General features: G+C 63.9%; 1 protein-coding gene across 2 annotated transcripts in view; it reads left to right on the top strand.

The window, feature by feature from the left end:
- Positions 1 to 21,424, top strand: part of gmip (GEM interacting protein) — a 205,276-nt gene that overhangs the window by 65,938 nt on the left and 117,914 nt on the right. The window contains exon 2 of one of the 2 annotated variants that reach the window (XM_072491209.1): positions 9,999 to 10,118. In XM_072491209.1, coding sequence (XP_072347310.1) covers positions 9,999 to 10,118 — 120 coding nt within the window. Of the gene's footprint in view, positions 1 to 9,998; positions 10,119 to 18,594; positions 18,910 to 21,424 lie in introns of those variants that run through there. The other variant, XM_072491210.1, reaches the window with a different exon arrangement.

Genomic DNA, 21,424 nt, shown 5'->3' with positions numbered 1-21,424 from the left:
ATATTATAGTGACAGACCCGTCCCCACCAGCACTGTACCCCAGTGTTATACAGCGACAGACCGCTCCCCACCAGTACTGTACCCCAGTGTTATACAGTGACAGACCCGCCCGCACCAGTACTGCACCCCATTGTTATACAGTGACAGACCCCTCCCCACCAGTACTGCACCCCAGTGTTATACAGGGACAGACCCATCCCCACCAGTACTGTACCCCAGTGTTATACAGTGACAGACCTGTCCCCACCAGTACTGCACCCCAGTGTTATACAGTGACAGACCCGTCCCCACCAGTACTGCACCCCAGTGTTATACAGGGACAGACCCGTCCCCAACAGTACTGCACCCCAGTGTTATACAGTGACAGACCCGTCCCCACCAGTACTGTACCCCAGTGTTATACAGTGACAGGCCCGTCCCCACCAGTACTGTACCCCAGTGTTATACAGCGACAGACCCATACCCACCAGTACTGCACCCCAGTGTTATACAGTGTCAGACCCGTCTCCACCAGTACTGTACCCCAGTGTTATACAGTGACAGACCCATGCCCACCAGTACTGCACCCCAGTGTTAGACAGTGACAGACCCGTCCCCACCAGTACTGTACCCCAGTGTTATACAGTGTCAGACCCGTCTCCACCAGTACTGTACCCCAGTGTTATACAGTGACAGACCCGTCCCCACCAGTACTGTACCCCAGTGTTATATAGTGACAGACCCATCCCCACCAGTGCTGTACCCCAGTGTTAGACAGTGACAGGCCCGTCCCCACCAGTACTGTACCCCAGTGTTATACAGTGACAGACCCACCCCCACCAGTACTGTACCCCAGTGTTATACAGCGACAGACCCATACCCACCAGTACTGTACCCCAGAGTTATACAGTGACAGACCCGTCCCCACCAGTACTGTGCCCCAGTGTTATACAGTGACAGACCCGCCCCCACCAGTCCTGTACCCCAATGTTATGCAGTGACAGGCCAGTCCCCACCAGTGCTGTACCCCAGTGTTAGACAGTGACAGACCCGCCCCCACCAGTCCTGTACCCCAGTGTTATACAGTGACAGACCCGTCTCCACCAGTACTGTACCCCAGTGTTATACAGTGACTGACCCGTCCCCACCCGTACTGTACCCCAGTGTTATACAGTGACAGACCCGTCCCCACCAGTACTGTACCCCAGTGTTATACAGCGACAGACCCGTCCCCACCAGTACTGTACCCCAGTGTTATACAGTGACTGACCCGTCCCCACCCGTACTGTACCCCAGTGTTATACAGTGACAGACCCGTCCCCACCAGTACTGTACCCCAGTGTTATACAGCGACAGACCCGTCCCCACCAGTACTGTACCCCAGTGTTACACAGTGACAGACCCATCCCCACCAGTACTGTACCCCAGTGTTATACAGTGACAGACCCGTCCCCGCCAGTACTGTACCCCAGTGTTATACAGTGACAGACCCGTCCCCACCAGTACTGTACCCCAGTGTTATACAGTGACAGGCCCGTCCCCACCAGTACTGTACCCCAGTGTTACACAGTGACAGGCCCCTCCCACGTGTTCTCTTTTTCATGTGAATGGTGATTGAAATGTTCTAATTAGCATAATGTTTCACATTGCATCGGAATCAAACAACCTGAAATTGTTCACTTGCGTTGTCTGACGTCCCACAACATCGACAGACTGGCCTCACCAATGGGACTGAAATGAAGCAGCGTTTATTCCCCATTCCCAAACCACCCTGGAACTGTGTGGAACGTTCCAGGGACCCCGCCGTAGTCACATGCAGGCCAGACCGGGTAAGCACGGTTCCACCGCTAAAGGACATGACTGAACCATTGGGATTTTACCGCAATCGATGATAGTTGTCATGGTGATCATTTTGAGTTTTACCTCAAATTGCAGCCCCTGCCAAGGTGGGATTCGATCCCGTGTCCCCCGAGCATTAACCTGGATCACCAGTCCAGTGACAACACCAGCGCCCCTGCAATGGCCTCGCGAGCCAATCCATTTTACCGACCTGCTAAAAAGACAATAAAAATAACTGAAAACGGATGGACCTTCCGGCATCGACCCAGGCACCAGAAATCCAGTGTCCCCGACTTCCTTCCATCCTCCACACTAACAGCTGGCGTCTTGTGCCAACGTTGGCAGAGCTGTCCCACTGGACTGGCCAAGCAAGAGCCTGGCATTGTCCTGCTCATGGAACCATAACTTGCCAATGACGTCCCAGATACCACCATCACTCGCCCTGGGTATGTCCCGTGCCACTCGCAGGACTGGCCCAGCAGAGGTTACGGCACGGTGGTATACAGCGGGCAGGGGTTTCCCTGGGAGCTCGCAACATTGATGAAGTCTCGTGGCATCAGGGCAAACGGGGGCAAGGAAACCTCCTGCCCCACCACCTGGAGATTCCCCTCCAAGTCACTCACCATCCTGACTTGGAAATAGTCAAATTAAAAAAAAAAAAAATTTAATTTCATTTTCCAATTAAGGGCCAATCCACCTAACCTGCACATCTTTGGGTTGTGGAGGCGAAACCCACGCAGACACGGGGAGAATGTGCAAACTCCACACGGACAGTGACCCAGAGCCGGGATCGAACCTGGGACCTCGGCGCTGTGAGGCAGCAGTGCTAACCACTGCGCCACCGTGCTGCCCCGTGAATTGGAAATATATCGGCTGTCCCTTCACCGTCGCTGGGACAAAATCCTGGAACCTCACCAACAGCACTGTGGATGTACCTACACCACAGGGACTGCTGCGGCTGAGGAAGGCAGCTGACCACCATCTTCCCAGGACAATCAGTAATGGGCAATAAATGCTGGGCAGAGGCAGTGAGGCCCACATCCCAGCAATAAATCTGTCAAAACTGTGAATGTTGATGAAACCTGGGTTAAGGTGAAATCCCCCTCCCACTGCCCCTCCCCCTCCCACTGCCCCCCCACTGCCCCTCCCCTCCCACTGCCCCTCCCCTCCCACTGCCCCTCCCTCTCGCCTCCCCCTCCCACTGCCCCTCCCCCTCCCACTGCCCCTCCCCCTCCCACTGCCCCTCCCCCTCCCACTACCCCTCCCCCTCCCACTACCCCTCCCCCTCCCACTGCCCCTCCCCCCACTGCCCCCCTCCCACTGCCCCCTCCCACTGCCCCCTCCCACTGCCCCCTCCCACTGCCCCCTCCCACTGCCCCCTCCCACTGCCCCCCTCCCACTGCCCCGCCCCCTCCCACTGCCCCCTCCCACTGCCCCCCTCCCACTGCCCCCATCCCACTGCCCCTCCTCCCACTGCCCCCCCCTCCCACTGCCCCTCCCCCTCCCACTGCCCCTCCCCCTCCCACTGCCCATCCCCCTCCCACTGCCCCTCCCCCTCCCACTGCCCCTCCCCCTCCCACTGCCCCTCCCCCTCCCACTGCCCCTCCCCCTCCCACTGGCCCTCCCCCTCCCACTGGCCCTCCCCCTCCCACTGGCCCTCCCCCTCCCACTGGCCCTCCCCCTCCCACTGCCCCCCCTCTCCCTGCCCCCCTCCCCCTGCCCCCCTCCCACTACCCCCCTCCCACTACCCCCCTCCCACTGCTCCCCCTCTCCCTCCCACTGCCCCCCTCTCCCTCCCACTGCCCCCCTCTCCCTCCCACTGCCCCCCTCTCCCTCCCACTGACCCCTCTCCCTCCCACTGACCCCCTCTCCCTCCCACTGACCCCCTCTCCCTCCCACTGACCCCCTCTCCCTCCCACTGACCCCCTCTCCCTCCCACTGCCCCCCTCTCCCTCCCACTGCCCCCCTCTCCCTCCCACTGACCCCTCTCCCTCCCACTGACCCCCTCTCCCTCCCACTGCCCCCCTCTCCCTCCCACTGCCCCCCTCTCCCTCCCACTGCCCCCTCTCCCTCCCACTGCCCCCCTCTCCCTCCCACTGCCCCCCTCTCCCTCCCACTGCCCCCCTCTCCCTCCCACTGCCCCCCTCTCCCTCCCACTGCCCCCCTCTCCCTCCCACTGCCCCCCTCTCCCTCCCACTGCCCCCCTCTCCCTCCCACTGCCCCCCTCTCCCTCCCACTGCCCCCCTCTCCCTCCCACTGCCCCCCTCTCCCTCCCACTGCCCCCCTCTCCCTCCCACTGCCCCCCTCTCCCTCCCACTGCCCCCCTCTCCCTCCCACTGCCCCCCCTCTCCCTCCCACTGCCCCCCCTCTCCCTCCCACTGCCCCCCCTCCCTCCCACTGCCCCCCCCTCCCTCCCACTGCCCCCCCTCCCTCCCACTGCCCCCCCCCTCCCTCCCACTGCCCCCCCCTCCCTCCCACTGCCCCCCCCTCCCTCCCACTGCCCCCCCCTCCCTCCCACTGCCCCCCCCTCCCTCCCACTGCCCCCCTCTCCCTCCCACTGCCCCCCTCTCCCTCCCCCTCCCACTGCCCCCCTCCCACTGCCCCCCTCCCACTGCCCCCCTCCCACTGCCCCCCTCCCCCTCCCACTGCCCCCCTCCCCCTCCCACTGCCCCCCTCCCCCTCCCACTGCCCCCCTCCCCCTCCCACTGCCCCCCTCCCCCTCCCACTGCCCCCCTCCCCCTCCCACTGCCCCCTCCCACTGCCCCTCCCCCTCCCACTGCCCCTCCCCCTCCCACTGCCCCTCCCCCTCCCACTGCCCCTCCCCCTCCCACTGCCCCTCCCCCTCCCACTGCCCCTCCCCCTCCCACTGCCCCTCCCCCTCCCACTCCCCCTCCCCCTCCCACTGCCCCTCCCCCTCCCACTGCCCCTCCCCCTCCCACTGCCCCTCCCCCTCCCACTGCCCCTCCCACTGCCCCTCCCCCTCCCACTGCCCCTCCCCCTCCCACTGCCCCTCCCCCTCCCACTGCCCCTCCCCGTTCCACTGCCCCTCCCTTCCCACTGCCCCTCCCCTCCCACTGCCCCTCCCACTGCCCCGCCCCCTCCCACTGCCCCTCCCCTTCCCACTGCCCCTCCCCTTCCCACTGCCCCTCCCCTTCCCACTGCCCCTCCCCTTCCCACTGCCCCTCCCCTTCCCACTGCCCCTCCCCTCCCACTGGCCCTCCCCTCCCACTGGCCCTCCCCTCCCACTGGCCCTCCCCTCCCACTGCCCCTCCCCCTCCCACTGCCCCTCCCCCTCCCCCTGCCCCCTCCCCCTGCCCCCTCCCCCTGCCCCTCCCACTGCCCCCTCCCACTGCCCCCTCCCCCTCCCACTGCCCCCTCCCCCTGCCCCCCTCCCCCTGCCCCCCTCCCCTGCCCCCCTCCCACTGCCCCCTCCCACTGCCCCCTCCCACTGCCCCTTCCCCCTCCCACTGCCCCCTCCCCCTCACCCTGCCCCCCTCCCCCTGCCCCCCTCCCCCTGCCCCCCTCCCCCTGCCCCCCTCCCCCTGCCCCCCTCCCCCCTCCCCCTGCCCCCCTCCCACTGCCCCCCTCCCACTGCCCCCCTCCCACTGCCCCCCCCCCCCACTGCCCCCCCTCCCACTGCCCCCCCTCCCACTGCCCCCCCTCCCACTGCCCCCCCTCCCACTGCCCCCTCCCACTGCCCCCCCTCCCACTGCCCCCCCTCCCACTGCCCCCCCTCCCACTGCCCCCCCTCCCACTGCCCCCCCTCCCACTGCCCCCCCTCCCACTGCCCCCCCTCCCACTGCCCCCCCTCCCACTGCCCCCCCTCCCACTGCCCCCCTCCCCCTCCCACTGCCCCCCTCCCCCTCCCACTGCCCCCCTCCCCCTCCCACTGCCCCCCTCCCCCTCCCACTGCCCCCCTCCCCCTCCCACTGCCCCTCCCCCTCCCACTGCCCCTCCCCCTCCCACTGCCCCTCCCCCTCCCACTGCCCCTCCCCCTCCCACTGCCCCTCCCCCTCCCACTGCCCCTCCCCCTCCCACTGCCCCTCCCCCTCCCACTGCCCCTCCCCTCCCACTGCCCCTCCCCTCCCACTGCCCCTCCCCTCCCACTGCCCCTCCCCTCCCACTGCCCCTCCCCTCCCACTGCCCCTCCCCTCCCACTGCCCCTCCCCTCCCACCGCCCCTCCCCTTCCCACCGCCCCTCCCCTTCCCACCGCCCCTCCCCCTCCCACCGCCCCTCCCCCTCCCACTGCCCCTCCCCTTCCCACTGCCCCTCCCCTTCCCACTGCCCCTCCCCTTCCCACTGCACCTCCCCTTCCCACTGCCCCTCCCCTTCCCACTGCCCCTCCCCTTCCCACTGCCCCTCCCCTTCCCACTGCCCCTCCCCTTCCCACTGGCCCTCCCCTTCCCACTGGCCCTCCCCTTCCCACTGGCCCTCCCCTTCCCACTGCCCCTCCCCTTCCCACTGGCCCTCCCCTTCCCACTGGCCCTCCCCCTCCCACTGGACCTCCCCTCCCACTGCCCCTCCCCTCCCACTGCCCCCTCCCCCTGCCCCCTGCCCCCCTCCCCCTGCCCCCCTCCCCCTGCCCCCCTCCCCCTGCCCCCCTCCCCCTGCCCCCCTCCCCGCCCCCCTCCCACTACCCCCTCCCACTGCTCCCCCTCCCCTCCCACTGCCCCCCTCTCCCTCCCACTGCCCCTCTTTCCCTCCCACTGCTGCTCCCTTGCCCCTCCCCCTGCCCCCCTCCCCCTCCCACTGCCCCCTTCCCTCGCACGGCCCCCCTCCCACTGCCCCCCTCCCCTCCCACTGCCCCCCTCCCCTCCCACTGCCCCCCTCCCACTGCCCCCCTCCCACTGCCCCCCTCCCCCTCCCACTGCCCCCCTCCCACTGCCCCCCTCCCCCTGCCCCCTCCCCCCTCCCTCTCCCACTGCCCCCCTCCCACTCCCCCTCCCACTGCCCCCTCGCCCTGCCCCCTCCCCCTCCCACTGTCCCCTCCCCTGCCCCCTCCCACTGCCCCCTCCCCCTCCCACTGCCCCCTCCCCCTCCCACTGCCCCCTCCCCCTCCCACTGCCCCCTCCCCCTCCCACTGCCCCCTCCCCCTCCCACTGCCCCCTCCCCCTCCCTCTGCCCCCTCCCCCTCCCACTGCCCCCTCCCCCTGCCCCCTCCCCCTCCCACTGCCCCCTCCCCCTCCCACTGCCCCCTCCCCCTCCCACTGCTCCCCTCCCCCTCCCACTGCCCCCCTCCCCCTCCCACTGCCCCCTCCCCCTCCCACTGCCCCCTCCCCCTCCCACTGCCCCCCTCCCCCTCCCACTGCCCCCTCCCCCTCCCACTGCCCCCCTCCCCCTCCCACTGCCCCCCTCCCCCTCCACTGCCCCCCTCCCCCTCCACTGCCCCCCTCCCCCTCCCACTGCCCCCTCCCACTGCCCCCTCCCCCTCCCACTGCCCCCTCCCCCTCCCACTGCCCCCTCCCCCTCCCACTGCCCCCTCCCCCTCCCACTGCCCCCTCCCCCTCCCACTGCCCCCTCCCCCTTCCACTGCCCCCTCCCCCTTCCACTGCCCCCTCCCCCTCCCACTGCCCCCTCCCCCTCCCACTGCCCCTTCCCCTTCCTACTGCCCCTCCCCCTCTCACTGCCCCACCCCCTGCCCCCCTCCCACTGCCCCCCTGCCCCCCTCCTCCTCCCACTGCCCCCTCCCCCTCCCACTGCCCCTCCCCCTCCCACCTCCCCCTCCCACTGCCCCCTCCCACTGCCCCCTCCCCCTCCCACTGCCCCCTCCCCCTCCCACTGCCCCCTCCCCCTCCCACTGCCCCCTCCCCCTCCCACTGCCCCCTCCCCCTGCCCCCTCCCACTGCCCCCTCCCCCTCCCACTGCCCCCTCCCCCTCCCACTGCCCCCCTCCCCCTCCCACTGCCCCCTCTCCCTCCCACTGCCCCCTCCCCCTTCCACTGCCCCCTCCCCCTTCCACTGCCCCCTCCCCCTCCCACTGCCCCTCCCCCTCCCACTGCCCCCCCTCCCACTGCCCCCCCTCCCACTGCCCCCCTCCCACTGCCCCCACTGCCCCCCTCCCCCTCCCACTGCCCCCCTCCCCCTCCCACTGCCCCTCCCCCTCCCACTGCCCCTCCCCCTCCCACTGCCCCTCCCCCTCCCACTGCCCCTCCCCCTCCCACTGCCCCTCCCCTCCCACTGCCCCTCCCCTCCCACTGCCCCTCCCCTCCCACTGCCCCTCCCCTCCCACTGCCCCTCCCCTCCCACCGCCCCTCCCCTTCCCACCGCCCCTCCCCTTCCCACCGCCCCTCCCCCTCCCACTGCCCCTCCCCTCCCACTGCCCCTCCCCCTCCCACTGCCCCTCCCCTTCCCACTGCCCCTCCCCTTCCCACTGCCCCTCCCCTTCCCACTGCCCCTCCCCTTCCCACTGCCCCTCCCCTTCCCACTGCCCCTCCCCTTCCCACTGCCCCTCCCCTTCCCACTGCCCCTCCCCTTCCCACTGCCCCTCCCCTTCCCACTGCCCCTCCCCTTCCCACTGCCCCTCCCCTTCCCACTGCCCCTCCCCTTCCCACTGCCCCTCCCCTTCCCACTGCCCCTCCCCTTCCCACTGCCCCTCCCCTTCCCACTGCCCCTCCCCTTCCCACTGGCCCTCCCCTTCCCACTGGCCCTCCCCTTCCCACTGGCCCTCCCCTTCCCACTGGCCCTCCCCCTCCCACTGGACCTCCCCTCCCACTGCCCCTCCCCTCCCACTGCCCCCTCCCCCTGCCCCCTGCCCCCCTCCCCCTGCCCCCCTCCCCCTGCCCCCCTCCCCCTGCCCCCCTCCCCCTGCCCCCCTCCCCGCCCCCCTCCCACTACCCCCTCCCACTGCTCCCCCTCCCCTCCCACTGCCCCCCTCTCCCTCCCACTGCCCCCCTCTCCCTCCCACTGCCCCTCTTTCCCTCCCACTGCTGCTCCCTTGCCCCTCCCCCTGCCCCCCTCCCCCTCCCACTGCCCCCTTCCCTCGCACGGCCCCCCTCCCACTGCCCCCCTCCCCTCCCACTGCCCCCCTCCCCTCCCACTGCCCCCCTCCCACTGCCCCCCTCCCACTGCCCCCTCCCCCTCCCACTGCCCCCCTCCCACTGCCCCCCTCCCCCTGCCCCCTCCCCCCTCCCTCTCCCACTGCCCCCCTCCCACTCCCCCTCCCACTGCCCCCTCGCCCTGCCCCCTCCCCCTCCCACTGTCCCCTCCCCTGCCCCCTCCCACTGCCCCCTCCCCCTCCCACTGCCCCCTCCCCCTCCCACTGCCCCCTCCCCCTCCCACTGCCCCCTCCCCCTCCCACTGCCCCCTCCCCCTCCCACTGCCCCCTCCCCCTCCCACTGCCCCCTCCCCCTCCCACTGCCCCCTCCCCCTGCCCCCTCCCCCTCCCACTGCCCCCTCCCCCTCCCACTGCCCCCTCCCCCTCCCACTGCCCCCCTCCCCCTCCCACTGCCCCCCTCCCCCTCCCACTGCCCCCTCCCCCTCCCACTGCCCCCCTCCCCCTCCCACTGCCCCCCTCCCACTGCCCCCCTCCCCCTCCACTGCCCCCCTCCCCCTCCACTGCCCCCCTCCCCCTCCCACTGCCCCCTCCCACTGCCCCCTCCCCCTCCCACTGCCCCCTCCCCCTCCCACTGCCCCCTCCCCCTCCCACTGCCCCCTCCCCCTCCCACTGCCCCCTCCCCCTCCCACTGCCCCCTCCCCCTTCCACTGCCCCCTCCCCCTTCCACTGCCCCCTCCCCCTCCCACTGCCCCCTCCCCCTCCCACTGCCCCTTCCCCTTCCTACTGCCCCTCCCCCTCTCACTGCCCCACCCCCTGCCCCCCTCCCACTGCCCCCCTGCCCCCCTCCTCCTCCCACTGCCCCCTCCCCCTCCCACTGCCCCCTCCCCCTCCCACCTCCCCCTCCCACTGCCCCCTCCCCCTCCCACTGCCCCCTCCCCCTCCCCCTCCCCCTCCCACTGCCCCCTCCCCCTCCCACTGCCCCCTCCCCCCTCCCACTGCTCCCACTCCCCTCCCATTGCCCCCCTCTCCCTCCCCCTGCCCCTCCCCCTGCCCCCCCCTCACTGCCCCGCCCCTGCCCCCTGCCCCTCCCCCTCTCACTGCCCCGCCCCCTGCCCCCCTCCCCCTCCCACTGACCCTTTACGCCCCCTACAGCCCCGTGACCCCATGCTCTGCCTTTATCTTTCAGCTGATGTCCCCGGGGAGCAGGAGCTGGTCCAGGAGACGCTGGCCACCATGCTGATGGATCTCAAACACATTGTTGGCCTCTACCCCTCGCTGAACCCCAACGTGGCGAATATGGTGCCCGGTAAGGAATCCCCTTTGCTGCGAGGCAGAGAGCCCAACACGTGGGGCTGGCGTGAGAGCTGCGGTCAGCCCCGGGGGACAGTCCTCACCCCCGTGGGTGGTGACGACTCTGGGCGGAGGGCTGTTGGGGGGGGGGGGGGGGGTTGTGGGGCGGTGGGGATGAGGGGGGGGGGGGGGGATGGAAAGCTATTCATTGGCACCTCGTCTGTCGATGTTATATCTCCAGCATCATTTGTTTGGCATTAGAGTTGCCTCGAGGTCAGACGGCCCTAAGTTCACCTCCCCCCCCCCCCCCCCCCATCATCCCCTCCCCCATCCTGCTCCTGGTTGGAGAGGGGGGGGGGGGACGGTGAAGGGCGGCAACTAGGCAGGGGGAATTTTGAGTGGGGGCGGGGGGTGTTCCTGGTGCAGGGGCCTGGGTGAATCCTTACTTCAGAGCCGAACTCCCAGCTTTTCATTGACGAGGCGACGCACGATGGGTGAGTATTGAGGAAGAAAAGACTTGCATTCGCCTAGCGCCTCGGTGTAACTTCAACCAGCTTGAATTGGCTTTGGAACGCCCTTTGGGCGACGCATTGACGCGGTGGTCGCCGCTGCTGCCTCACCGCGCCAGGAATCCGGGTTCACTTCCGGCCTCGGGTGACTCTGCGCGGAATCTGCACGTTCTCCCCGCGTCTGCGCGGGTTTCTTCCGGGCCCCCCCCCCCCCCGCGGTTTCCTCCCACAGTTCAGGTGAGGTGGACTGCCCCCTAGTGGGACTACGGGGATAGGGCAGGGCGGGGGAGTGGGCCTAGGTAGGGTGCTCTTTCAGAGGGTCGGCGCAGACTCGATGGGCCGAATGGCCTCCTTCTGCACTGTGGGAATTCTCTGGCTATATTGTTACGAAGACAACCAGCTTCCTCGCTCAGCAGGATACCAGCTGGGAAGAGCGGAGATGGTTCAGTCTCTCGGATAAAGAAAGATCGGAGAGTGTACGATGGGTTAATGAATTCACTCCTTGTGACTCGCCGAAAGTGACTTCACCGTGTCCTTTCTATAAATGGTAAATTGCCAGGAAATGCTTCTGTCTGTTCAGCACAGCCTTCCTCTCTGTCTCTGTCTCTCGCTCTTCCTGTCAAAGCCAATTCAGCAAACCCACACTTGATCTGGGTACAGTTTCCAAAAAAAAACCCCAAACCGATCGTGTTCAGGATGTGGGCGTGGCTAGCTCTCTGTCCTCCCCGAGGCAGGCCTGGGGAGATGATGCCCTGCCGGGTCCATACCCACAGGCATGCTGCCAGTCAGCCACACTCAGTCAGGCCCCACTCATTACAACACCGTGGCCAGGCCATTCTGCCCATCGTGTTGGCGCCGCCTCTCTGTGGAGCAATCCAAACAGTCTGGAGTCACATACTGACCAGGCCAGGAAAACCCAAGCAGAGTTCCTTCCCCAAAAGAGCGTGCGTGACGCAGTTGGGTTTGCGCAACGAGCTTGTTTTTGTTTTTGGTTTTTTTTTTGTCTGGGTGTTGCTTTTAATCCGTGTTCAAAGTCTCAACGTGCCGTAGTGGGGTTTGAAGCTGCGTTCTTGCGATTGTTAACTGCTGCGCCCACCTGGGTCGGGGAATTTATTGGGGGGGAGTAAGGCACTGGTGGGTTAAGTCTTGGGGGTGGTTCAGCTGAATTTGGGCCTTCCGTCATCTGGAGACGTTGGAATCCTTCTCAGCCCCCCTGCAATACTCAGCAAGGACCTCGGGGGGGATCACCGGGAGCTGGATACTCCGCTTTGGAGACTATCGGGGCGATTCGCCAATATGGAGCCCAAGTGCTCGCGCCGTGGTGAACCGGGCCCTGGTATGACCGATTGTGGCCCCCTCAGGGGGCCGGCACGGCGCTGGAGCGGTGCACGGCGCTCCAGCCTCCTCGCCGCGCCAACCTGCGCATGCGCGGGGGGCATCTTCAGCGTGCCGGCCCCGACTCAACATGGCGTCGGTGTTCAGGGGCCGGACGGCCAGAAAGTAGGCCCGGGGGGGGGGGCGCGCCGGTCGGTGGGCCCCGATCGTGGGCCAGACCCCATCGGAGGCCTCCCCCCAGGTGAAGGAGCCCCCTCCTCCCCCACCCCCCAACCTACCTACCCCTCCCCCACAGGCCAACCCCCCCCCCCCCCACACAGGCCGCCCCGACCCGACCGTTCGCCCAGAGTTCCCGCCGGCAGCGACCAGGGGTGAACGGCGCCAGCGGGCCTCTGTCGTATCGACGCGGCCGCTCGCCCCATCCGGGCCGGGGAATCGCGCGCCGGGGCGCCGTGGCGCGGTTGCGGCGATTCTCCGGCCCGGCTCGGGGCTCGGAGAATCGCCCCCTGTGTCCCTACGCCGGCGTGGAAACAGGTTTTTTACGCCAGGAAAACTGGCGTCAAAAGGCCACAGCTTCCCCCATTTTTCAGAGGGCTCGCAGCTCGAACTGCCGATGTGGCCCCCAGCACTTCCGGGTCGGAGGCCGCGCATGAGTCCATGGTGGACTCAGCCCGTGGACCTGGACCGGCAAAGTAGTGCCCCGCATCAGCCGCTCGCGCGCCCCGGACCGCCCGCTCACATTGCCCCCAGCCCCGAACGTACCCCCCCCCCACCCCGCGCGATGGGCCGAAGTCCCGCTGCTGGAATGCCTGTCCCGCCAGCGTGGATTAAACCCACCTCTCTTACTGGCGGGACAAGGCGGCGTGGACGGGCTCCGGGGTCCTGGGGGGGGGGGGGCGTGGGGCCATCTGGCCCCGGGGGGTGCCCCCACGGTGGCCTGGCCCGCGATCGGGGCCCACCGATCCGCGGGCGGGCCTGTGCCGTGGGGGCACTCTTTTTCTTCCGCCTTCGCCATGGTCTTCACTCTGGCGGAGGCGGAAGAGACCCCCTCCCCTGCGCATGCGCGGGGATGCCGTGAGCGGCGTGCGTCGCCCGGCGAAGACCTTTCGGCGCCGGCTGACGTGGCGCCAAAGGCCTTTCCCGCCGGCCGGCGGAGCGGAAACCACTCCCGCGCGGGCCTAGCCCCTCAAGGTGAGGGCTTGGCCCCTAAAGGTGCGGAGACCTCCGGACCTTTGGGGCGGCCCGACGCCGGAGTGGTTCCCGCCACTCCATCCCGCCGGGACCCCGCGCCCCGCCGGGTAGGGGAGAATCCCGCCCATGGTGTGTCATACTTCCTGGGGAAGTTCATCCCAACCTCGCCTCCCATACCACAGCTCTCCAGAACCTGGTCAGGAAGACAACAGACTTCCAATGGCTTCCCGCCCACGAGCGCGAATGGGAGGAGCTTAAGACCAAGTTTACCACGGCCCCGGTATTGGCATTTTTTCATCCCCACGAAGGAAACAAAAATTTCAACGGATGCCAGCCAATCCGGCATTGGGGCGGTGCTCCTGCAACGCGATGAGGCCTCATCATGGGCCCCCGTTGCATATGCGTCACGTGCCATGTTCCCCACGGAACAGCGCTATGCGATGATCGAAAAGGAATGCCTGGGCCTGTTGACTGGGGTCGACAAATTTCATGATTACGTGTACGGCCTCCCCCAATTCACTGTCGAGACCGACCATCGCCCGCTGGTCAACATTATACAAAAAGACTTGAATGATATGACCCCTCGCCTCCAGCGCATTCTGCTTGAACTCCGGCGGTACGATTTCCAGCTCCTATACACCCCGGGCAAGGACCTGATCATAGCCGACGCTCTGTCGAGGGCAGTCAACACCCCGTGTGACCCAGAGGGGTTTGCCTGCCAGGTCGACGCCCATGTGGCCTTCACGGCCTCCAATCTGCCTGCCACGGATGAACGCCTTATCCACATTCGCCGTGAGACTGCGGCTGACCCCCTACTACAGCGTGTCATGCGCCACATAGCGGACGGGTGGCTTAAGGGCCAATGCCCGCAGTTCTACAATATTTGAGACGATCTGGCAGTAGTCGATGGTGTCCTCCTGAAGCTGGACCGCATCGTCATCCCGCACAGCATGCACCAGCTCGTTTTGGAACAGCTACACGTGGGCCATCTTGGCGTAGAGAAGTGCCGACGGAGGGCCCGAGAGGCTGTGTACTGGCCCGGCATCAATGAGGACATCGCCAACACAGTGCTCAACTGCCCCAACTGTCAGCGGTTCCAGCCGGCACAATCACGTGAGACCCTACAGCCCCAGGAGTTGGTCACGTCCCCTTGGTCTAAGGTAGGCGTTGACCTGTTCCATGCGCTCGGCAGGGACTATGTTCTGATTGTAGACTATTTTTCGAACTACCGGGAGGTCGTACGCCTGCACGACATCACATCATCGGCGGTCATCCGTGCCTGCAAGGAGATCTTTGCTCGTCACGGCATCCCACTCACTGTGATGTCGGACAATGGCCCCTGCTTCGCGAGCCTGGAATGGTCCAACTTCGCCAGCAGGTACAACTTGTGCATGTGACATCCAGTCCCCTGCACCCCCAATCCAATGGCAATGTGGAAAAGGGCGCCCACATCGTCAAACGGCTCCTCTGCAAGGCTGCCGATGCAGGATCCGACTTCTGCCTCGCCTTGCTGGCCTATCGTTCGGCCCCACTGTCCACGGGCCTGTCGCCAGCCCAGCTGCTCATGGGTCGCACCCTCAGGACCACGGTGCCGTCCATTCACGTCCCAGACCTCGACCACGTCCTTCAGTGGATGCAACAGTCTCGTGCACAACACAAGGTGGCGCATGACGCTCGGGCGACTGATCTCCCTGCTCTGGCGCCGGATGACAACGTCCGCATCCATCTTCCGGAGGGTGGCTGGTCTGCAACTGCTGTGGTTCTTCAGCAGGTGTCTCCCCGCTCGTTCCTGGTTTGTCTGCCAGATGGTTCCATTCGCCTCCGCAGTCGGCGTGCCCTTCGTCTCGATCCATGCTCGTTACGTGATCCTCCACCGGTGCCACGCCCTCCTGTTGTCCCCAACCTGGACTATGTGGAGATTCCGAATACTCTGCATCCTCCTCACTCTGCCGTGGCCCAGCCCGTTCCTCAGCCGGTGGCTCCTGACCCACCCTTGAGGCGGTCAACCAGAATTCGTCGCCCACCTCAGAGACTTGACTTATGAGTTTTACGATGTTGGACTCTTTGATCTGTTCTGTTATCCTGTTTCATCATTCCAGTAGTTTGTATATAATGTTCATTTCGTTGTTGGTGTGACACCCTATTTCTCTGCGCCAGGCACCTTCCCGTGTAAATAGGTTAGCCTCATGTACATAGTCATGTAAATAACACGCACACACATAGTCAGGTACATTCACTACACGATATTTATTGTCACGCAGGCACATGTTCTTTATATAAAAGGGGGGGAATGCCATAATATACACACACACTGATGAACATGCAGTGGGACCAATCAGCATACACAACACCGCAGCCAATCACCAGTGAGAGCACACGCACTATCAAGACACGGGACAGGAGAGTTCCCGCTCATTCGAGTAGCAGCCAGCTCGGAGCACAGAGCTCACAGCCTGCCACACAGACATTCACCATGTGCTGAGTGCATCACCTGGTTAGGACTAGGCAAGGGTCAACAGTTAAAGCTGGTATTGCATTTACCCACAGTTCAAGTATGTTAATGTAGTTAACCTTATAATAAAATAGAGTTGCACCACTTCCAGTGTTGGTGACCTGTTTGTGATCCAGAACACCCAACACATCATGGTGGTCAAGAAGGCATGTGGGATTCATGACTTTATTAGCTGAGGAATAGAATATAAGAGCAGGGGGGTTATGTTGGAGCTGCACAAAACACTCATTGGGCCACAGCTGGAGTACTGTGTGCAGTTTTGGTCGCCACACTATAGGAAGGATGTGATTGGACTAGAGAGGATGCAGAGGGGATTTACCAGGATGTTGCCTGGGCCGGAGCCTTCCAGCTATGGAGAGAGGCTGGTTAGGCTGGGGTTGTGTAACTTATAGAAGAGAAGGCAGCGGTCTACCTCATCGAGGTCGAAAATCATGAGGGACATGGATTGGATAAAAAGGAAGAAACTTTAGTGGGGGATCAATAACCAGGGGGCATGGATATAAGGTCGGGGGCAGCAGATTTGGAGGGGATTTGAGGAAAACGGTTTCGCCCAGAGAGTGCTGGGAATCTGGAACTCGCTGCCTGAACGGGTGGTGGAGGCCGGAACCCTCACAACAGTTCAGAAGTATTTTGATGAACGCTTGAAAAGTCCAAAGCAGACAAGGCTACAGGCCAAGTGTTGGAAAATGGGATTAGAACGGATCGGTGCCTGATGGCCGGGACAGACACGATGGGCCGAAGGGCTTCTTTTTCTGCTGTCAAGCTGTTGTCTGTCTGATTCCTCACCCCCCCCCCCACCACTCCCCCACTCCTGTCCACCGATGACTCTGCTGAACATTACACTGCAGACTTCCCCCAGCTTAGAATCCTAGGAATTACACCATGTACTAACATCTTCAATGCGGCAAGAGGAAGGGGGGGGGGGGGAGAAGAGGGTGACTTTTCGACCCAGCCCCACACACACCCACATCTCGCAACCTTTTAAAGTTATTTCATGGGCGATGTGCCATCAATGAACACGAGACGAGCAGTGAACGTAACTGAGGCTTTAATAAACTAAACAGAAAGCCTCCTGGCCTCGGATCCCGAACTGGGGCAGGGCCAGAGGGCAGCCACCTTTATACCGAGCCCGAGGGGAGGCGGAGCCAGCAGGCAGTGGTTTACCACAATACATATAATACAGGGGCAGTTTACCACAACACACAGATTATATACTACAGTGGTTCGGAGCCAGCAGGGACAAGCCCAGGCATGTAACAATACAACAGTACAATAGTGGTTTACCACAATGGGAGACCCCCCCCCCCTCCCCTCGCCCCACTGTATTGGGGATCAAAATCTCTTGGGGCAGCTAGAAAGCTTTGCCTAAACACCCGTGAAATGAAATGAAAATCGCTTATTGTCACAAGTAGGCTTCAAATGAAGTTACTGTGAAAACTGAACAAGTGAAGGAGGGAGGGGGAAATATTTATTCCCCTCCATTGCTCCCCCCCCCCCCCCCCATCATCATCATCTCCCACCTCCATTCACCTGCCTACGATCAGGATCCGTCTTCTCCACCTCTGACATTTTGTGATGAATTAATGGGAGGGTTCAAAAAGCATTAATTAAACAAAATCCCCCCCCCCCCCCCCGTATGTGCGTGGGTTTCCTCCGGGTGCTCCTCCCACAGTCCAAACGATGTGCAGCTCAGATGGCCATGCTGAATTTCCCCATATTGTCTGAAGTGCACAGATTAGGTGGGGTTACAGGGATAGGGCAGGGGAGTGGGCCTACGTAGGGTGCTCTTTCAGAGGGTTGTTGCCGACTCGATGGGCCGAATGGCCTCCTTCTGCACCGCAGTGATTCTATGAAGAGGAACCTACATTTATGTTGCACTGTTGAACATGGTATAATAGTCCAAGGCACTATAGGAGCATTGATACTGAGCCTCATAAGGAGATAATGGGTGAAATTCTCCCGGTATCGGCGCGATGTCCGCCGACGGTGCCAAAAACGGCGCAAATCAGTCGGGCATCGCGCCGCCCCAAAGGTGCGGAATCCTTCGCATCTTGGGGGGCCGAGCCCTAACCTTGAGGGGCTAGGCCCACGCCGGACGAATTTCCGCCCCGCCAGCTGGTGGAAAAGGCCTTTGTTGCCCCGCCAGCTGGCGCGGAAATGACATCTCCGGGCGGCGCATGCGCGGGAGCGCCAGCGGCCGCTCACGGCATTCCCGCGCATGCGCAGTGGAGGGAGTCTCTTCCGCCTCCGCCATGGTGGAGACCGTGGCGAAGGCGGAAGGAAAAGAGCGCCCCCATGGCACAGGCCCGCCCGCGGATCGGTGGGCCCCGATCGCGGGCCAGGCCACCGTGGGGGCACCCCCCCCCCCGGGGCCAGATCGCCCCGCACCCCCCCCCCCCCCCCCAGGACCCCGGAGCCCGCCCGCACCGCCTTGTCCCACCGGTAAGTTCGGTGGATTAATCCACGCCGGCGGGACAGGCATTTTAGCAGCGGGACTTCGGCCCATCTGGCCGCCAACCGGCGCGGCGCGATTCCCGCCCCCGCTGAATCTCCGGTGCTGGAGAATTCGGCAACCGGCGGGGGCGGGGTTCACGCCAGCCCCCGGCGATTCTCCGACCCGGCGGGGGGTCAGAGAATCTCGCCCAATACGTTTATATCCTATTGTATACGTTCCTATATTGGGACAGGTTAGCTGAGCTTAGAAGGAGGGATTTTGTGGAGGGAGGTGGAGAGACCTGAAGGGGGGAAATTCCGGAGCTTCGGATCCAGGCGGCTGTACACATGTACAGGGACTTTAATGACAGGAGTGTTCAATGAGCAAAGCCTCACAGGCGGTCGCAAGGAGGAAGTGCAGCGTCGTTGCAGATTTGCTGATGTCACAGAGCCCGAGGGGACGGCGGGGGGGGGGGTGGGGGTGGCAAGCTGCCCTGCGGTAGCCAGGCTGTGTGCGAGTGGCTGGGTGTGCGTCACGTGCCGGTGTGGCCCAGGCAAGGCCAGTCGTTTGCAGCTGGACACCCCAAACCCCTCCCTCCCTTCCCCCTCCCTCACCGGCGGCGGAGGAACTGAAGCGCTAATTAACCGGGGCCTGTGAGGCCCCCACCCCCCCACCCACCCCTCCTCCAACTTCACTTTCTGTTTGACACGGTCCCCGATGTGGAGAGCAGAGACGCGGAGGGCGGGAATGCTGCCGTGAGCGACTGGCGAGTGAGGCTTTGGGACCCCGCCTTGACGGGGAAACATGGAAGACGCGGAGGAGAACGGTATGTAAGAGCAACTCCCCTTGGCGGAGCACAGTAACTCGGTCCTTTTGAGATGAAGACTTTCCGTGCGGGGCACAATCTGAAGCAACGGCAGTCAGTTAGAGGAGCTTTTTGTTTTCAGGCAGTGGTGCTCGCCTCCATTTAGGCCGACCACATCCTCTGACATTTGCGTGTCGCTGGAAGATGTGCGCGAGTGCCCGGGCCTCCCAAACAGATGGGTGCTTGTGGCAAGCACGGTTTTATGTTTCTATTTGTCATTGTCCAATCTCTAAAATCTCACTTCAACAGGTTCACAAATAGGGTTTTTTTCCAGGCGTCCTTGCTGTAGTCCCCCTGAATTTGAGGGGATTGCGGATTTGGTGAGGGGGGGGGGAGGGGGGGGGGGGGGGGGGGGGGCTTGGGAAAGTTTAGGGTTGCCAACTCTGGCGAAATGTATTCCTGGACATTTCATCACATGACCTGCCCTCCAAGCTCAGCCATTCGTCGTCCCACATGTCCATCCTCGTTGGAGCGCTGGCTCCCGACATCAACTGGACAACAAAAAAGACTCATTGTCCGAGCGGATGGGACTTGACTGACAGCCAAACAGCTGTTCCCATCCCCCCCCCCCCCCCACCCCCGCCCCACCACCACCACCGCCCCCCCCACTTTTCAATATTTTTATATCTCTGAAAAAGAATGTTCAGACAAAATGGCGGAAAACCCAAGTATTTTTCGGGCCCGACTCGGCGGACTGAAGCTAAAGTCCACCGAACGGCATGTTTAGCGGGGTGGCAGTAGCGGGGTAGTATTGCCTGCGTGGCACGGCCACCCTGCCCCTGCCGCGACCACCCGCGTCTCCCAAAGGCCGATGAGCCCCCCTCTACCCAGGTGCCGTTACGACAGGCCCACGTCTGTGTGGCGAGGCCTCCCAGGCACTACCGGTTTGAGTCCTGGGCGCCGGGTTGAATCTGATCGGCCTGGCGCGGACCCCGATTTGGGGCAAGTGCGTGATTCACGCACCGCGCCGGGATCCGCTGAATCGCGCCCTGGGGAGTTGTCAACCTTAGGAAGTGGAGGGGGGGGAAGGGGGAGGGGGGGGGGTGGCGGTGGTGGGAGACCAGGGGCTGTGGGAAAGAGGTCCGGTGATTGGCAGGGAAGGGACTGGAGTTGATTGGAGAGGAGAGGTCAGGGAAGGGCATCCCATCAATCTGCTGACTAAGTATGTTTCATTCTCTGACTCTTTAAGCCACCAGTTTCAATTTGCTGGTCGCCAAATCCTTGCATGGATTTCCCCCTCCCCTTTATTATTGTGGTTTTCTTCTCCTCTATGGTCGAGTCCCACCCTCCGCTTTGCCCAACCACAATGGGCCTTGGGTTGAAGCTTGCGACAATGTGTAGGCGAAGAACTGCCGATGGGAGCTGGGCCCTTCTGGACCTACCTGAGGCAGCGTGGGAGCCAATGAAATACTTTTGAGATGAAGTCCCTGTGTCACGTAGACTGGTTCTGACACATATTGTAGAGATTAATGACTAATTCTTCTGTTTTTGGGGTGTTAATTGAGGGTTATATTTGGGCCAGGACACTGGGTGGAGCTTTCTTTATTTCTATACACAGTCCTTGAATCCTTGTAGTGCACAAGGAGGCCATTCAGCCCATCGGGTCTGCACCAATCCATGTCCCACCCTATCACTGCAACCCCATAAGCTAAACTTCACATCCCTGGACACCTAAGGGGCAATTTAGCGTGGCCATTCCACCTAACCTACATCTTTGGACTGTGGGGGCAGTACGGTGGCGCAGTGGGTTAGCCCTGCCGCCTCACGGCGCCGAGGTCCCAGGTTCGATCCCGGCTCTGGGTCACTGTCCGTGTGGAGTTTGCACATTCTCCCCGTGTTTGCGTGGTTTCGCCCCCACAACCCAAAGATGTGCAGGGTAGGTGGATTGGCCGCGCTAAATTGCCCCTTAATTGGAAAAAACTAATTGGGTACCCTAAATTTATAATAAAAAATAAAAAATCTTTGGTCTGTGGGAGGAAACGGAGCACTTGGAGACACGGGAGAATGTGCAAGCTCCACATTACCAGTCACCCGAGGCCGGAATTGAACCGAGATCCTGGTGCTGTGAGGCTGCAGTGCTAACCACCGTGCCAGTTCGGGGGATCTTTCACATTGACATCAGAGAGCAGTTTATTACCTCACCTCCGACAGTGCGGCAGTCAGCACGCCACTGGGAACATCAGCGTGGATTCTATGCTCAAGTTTATGGAGTGTCATCTGACCTCACAACCAGTGGGAGACAAGTGCTGCACTCTAGACAAAATAAGCGACTGTAGATACTGAAATTAGGTCATTCCATGTTTACCCTTTAGAGTCATTGTGGCTTGCTAACATGATGTCACTTCCTCCACCCTCCTTTCTGCAATTCACTGCCTCAGCCTTTGTTAGTCTCACTGGGCCCACCTCACAGTGGCAGTCCTTCCAGAATGCTACATCGTACCAACTCTGCCCTCTTTGCACATTCCCTACCTGCTTC

This window comes from Scyliorhinus torazame, chromosome 27, assembly GCF_047496885.1.
Source record: "Scyliorhinus torazame isolate Kashiwa2021f chromosome 27, sScyTor2.1, whole genome shotgun sequence".
NCBI lineage: Eukaryota > Metazoa > Chordata > Chondrichthyes > Carcharhiniformes > Scyliorhinidae > Scyliorhinus > Scyliorhinus torazame.
Note: the sequence above shows the minus strand (reverse complement) of the source record. Positions and strands in the feature narration are given on the sequence as shown.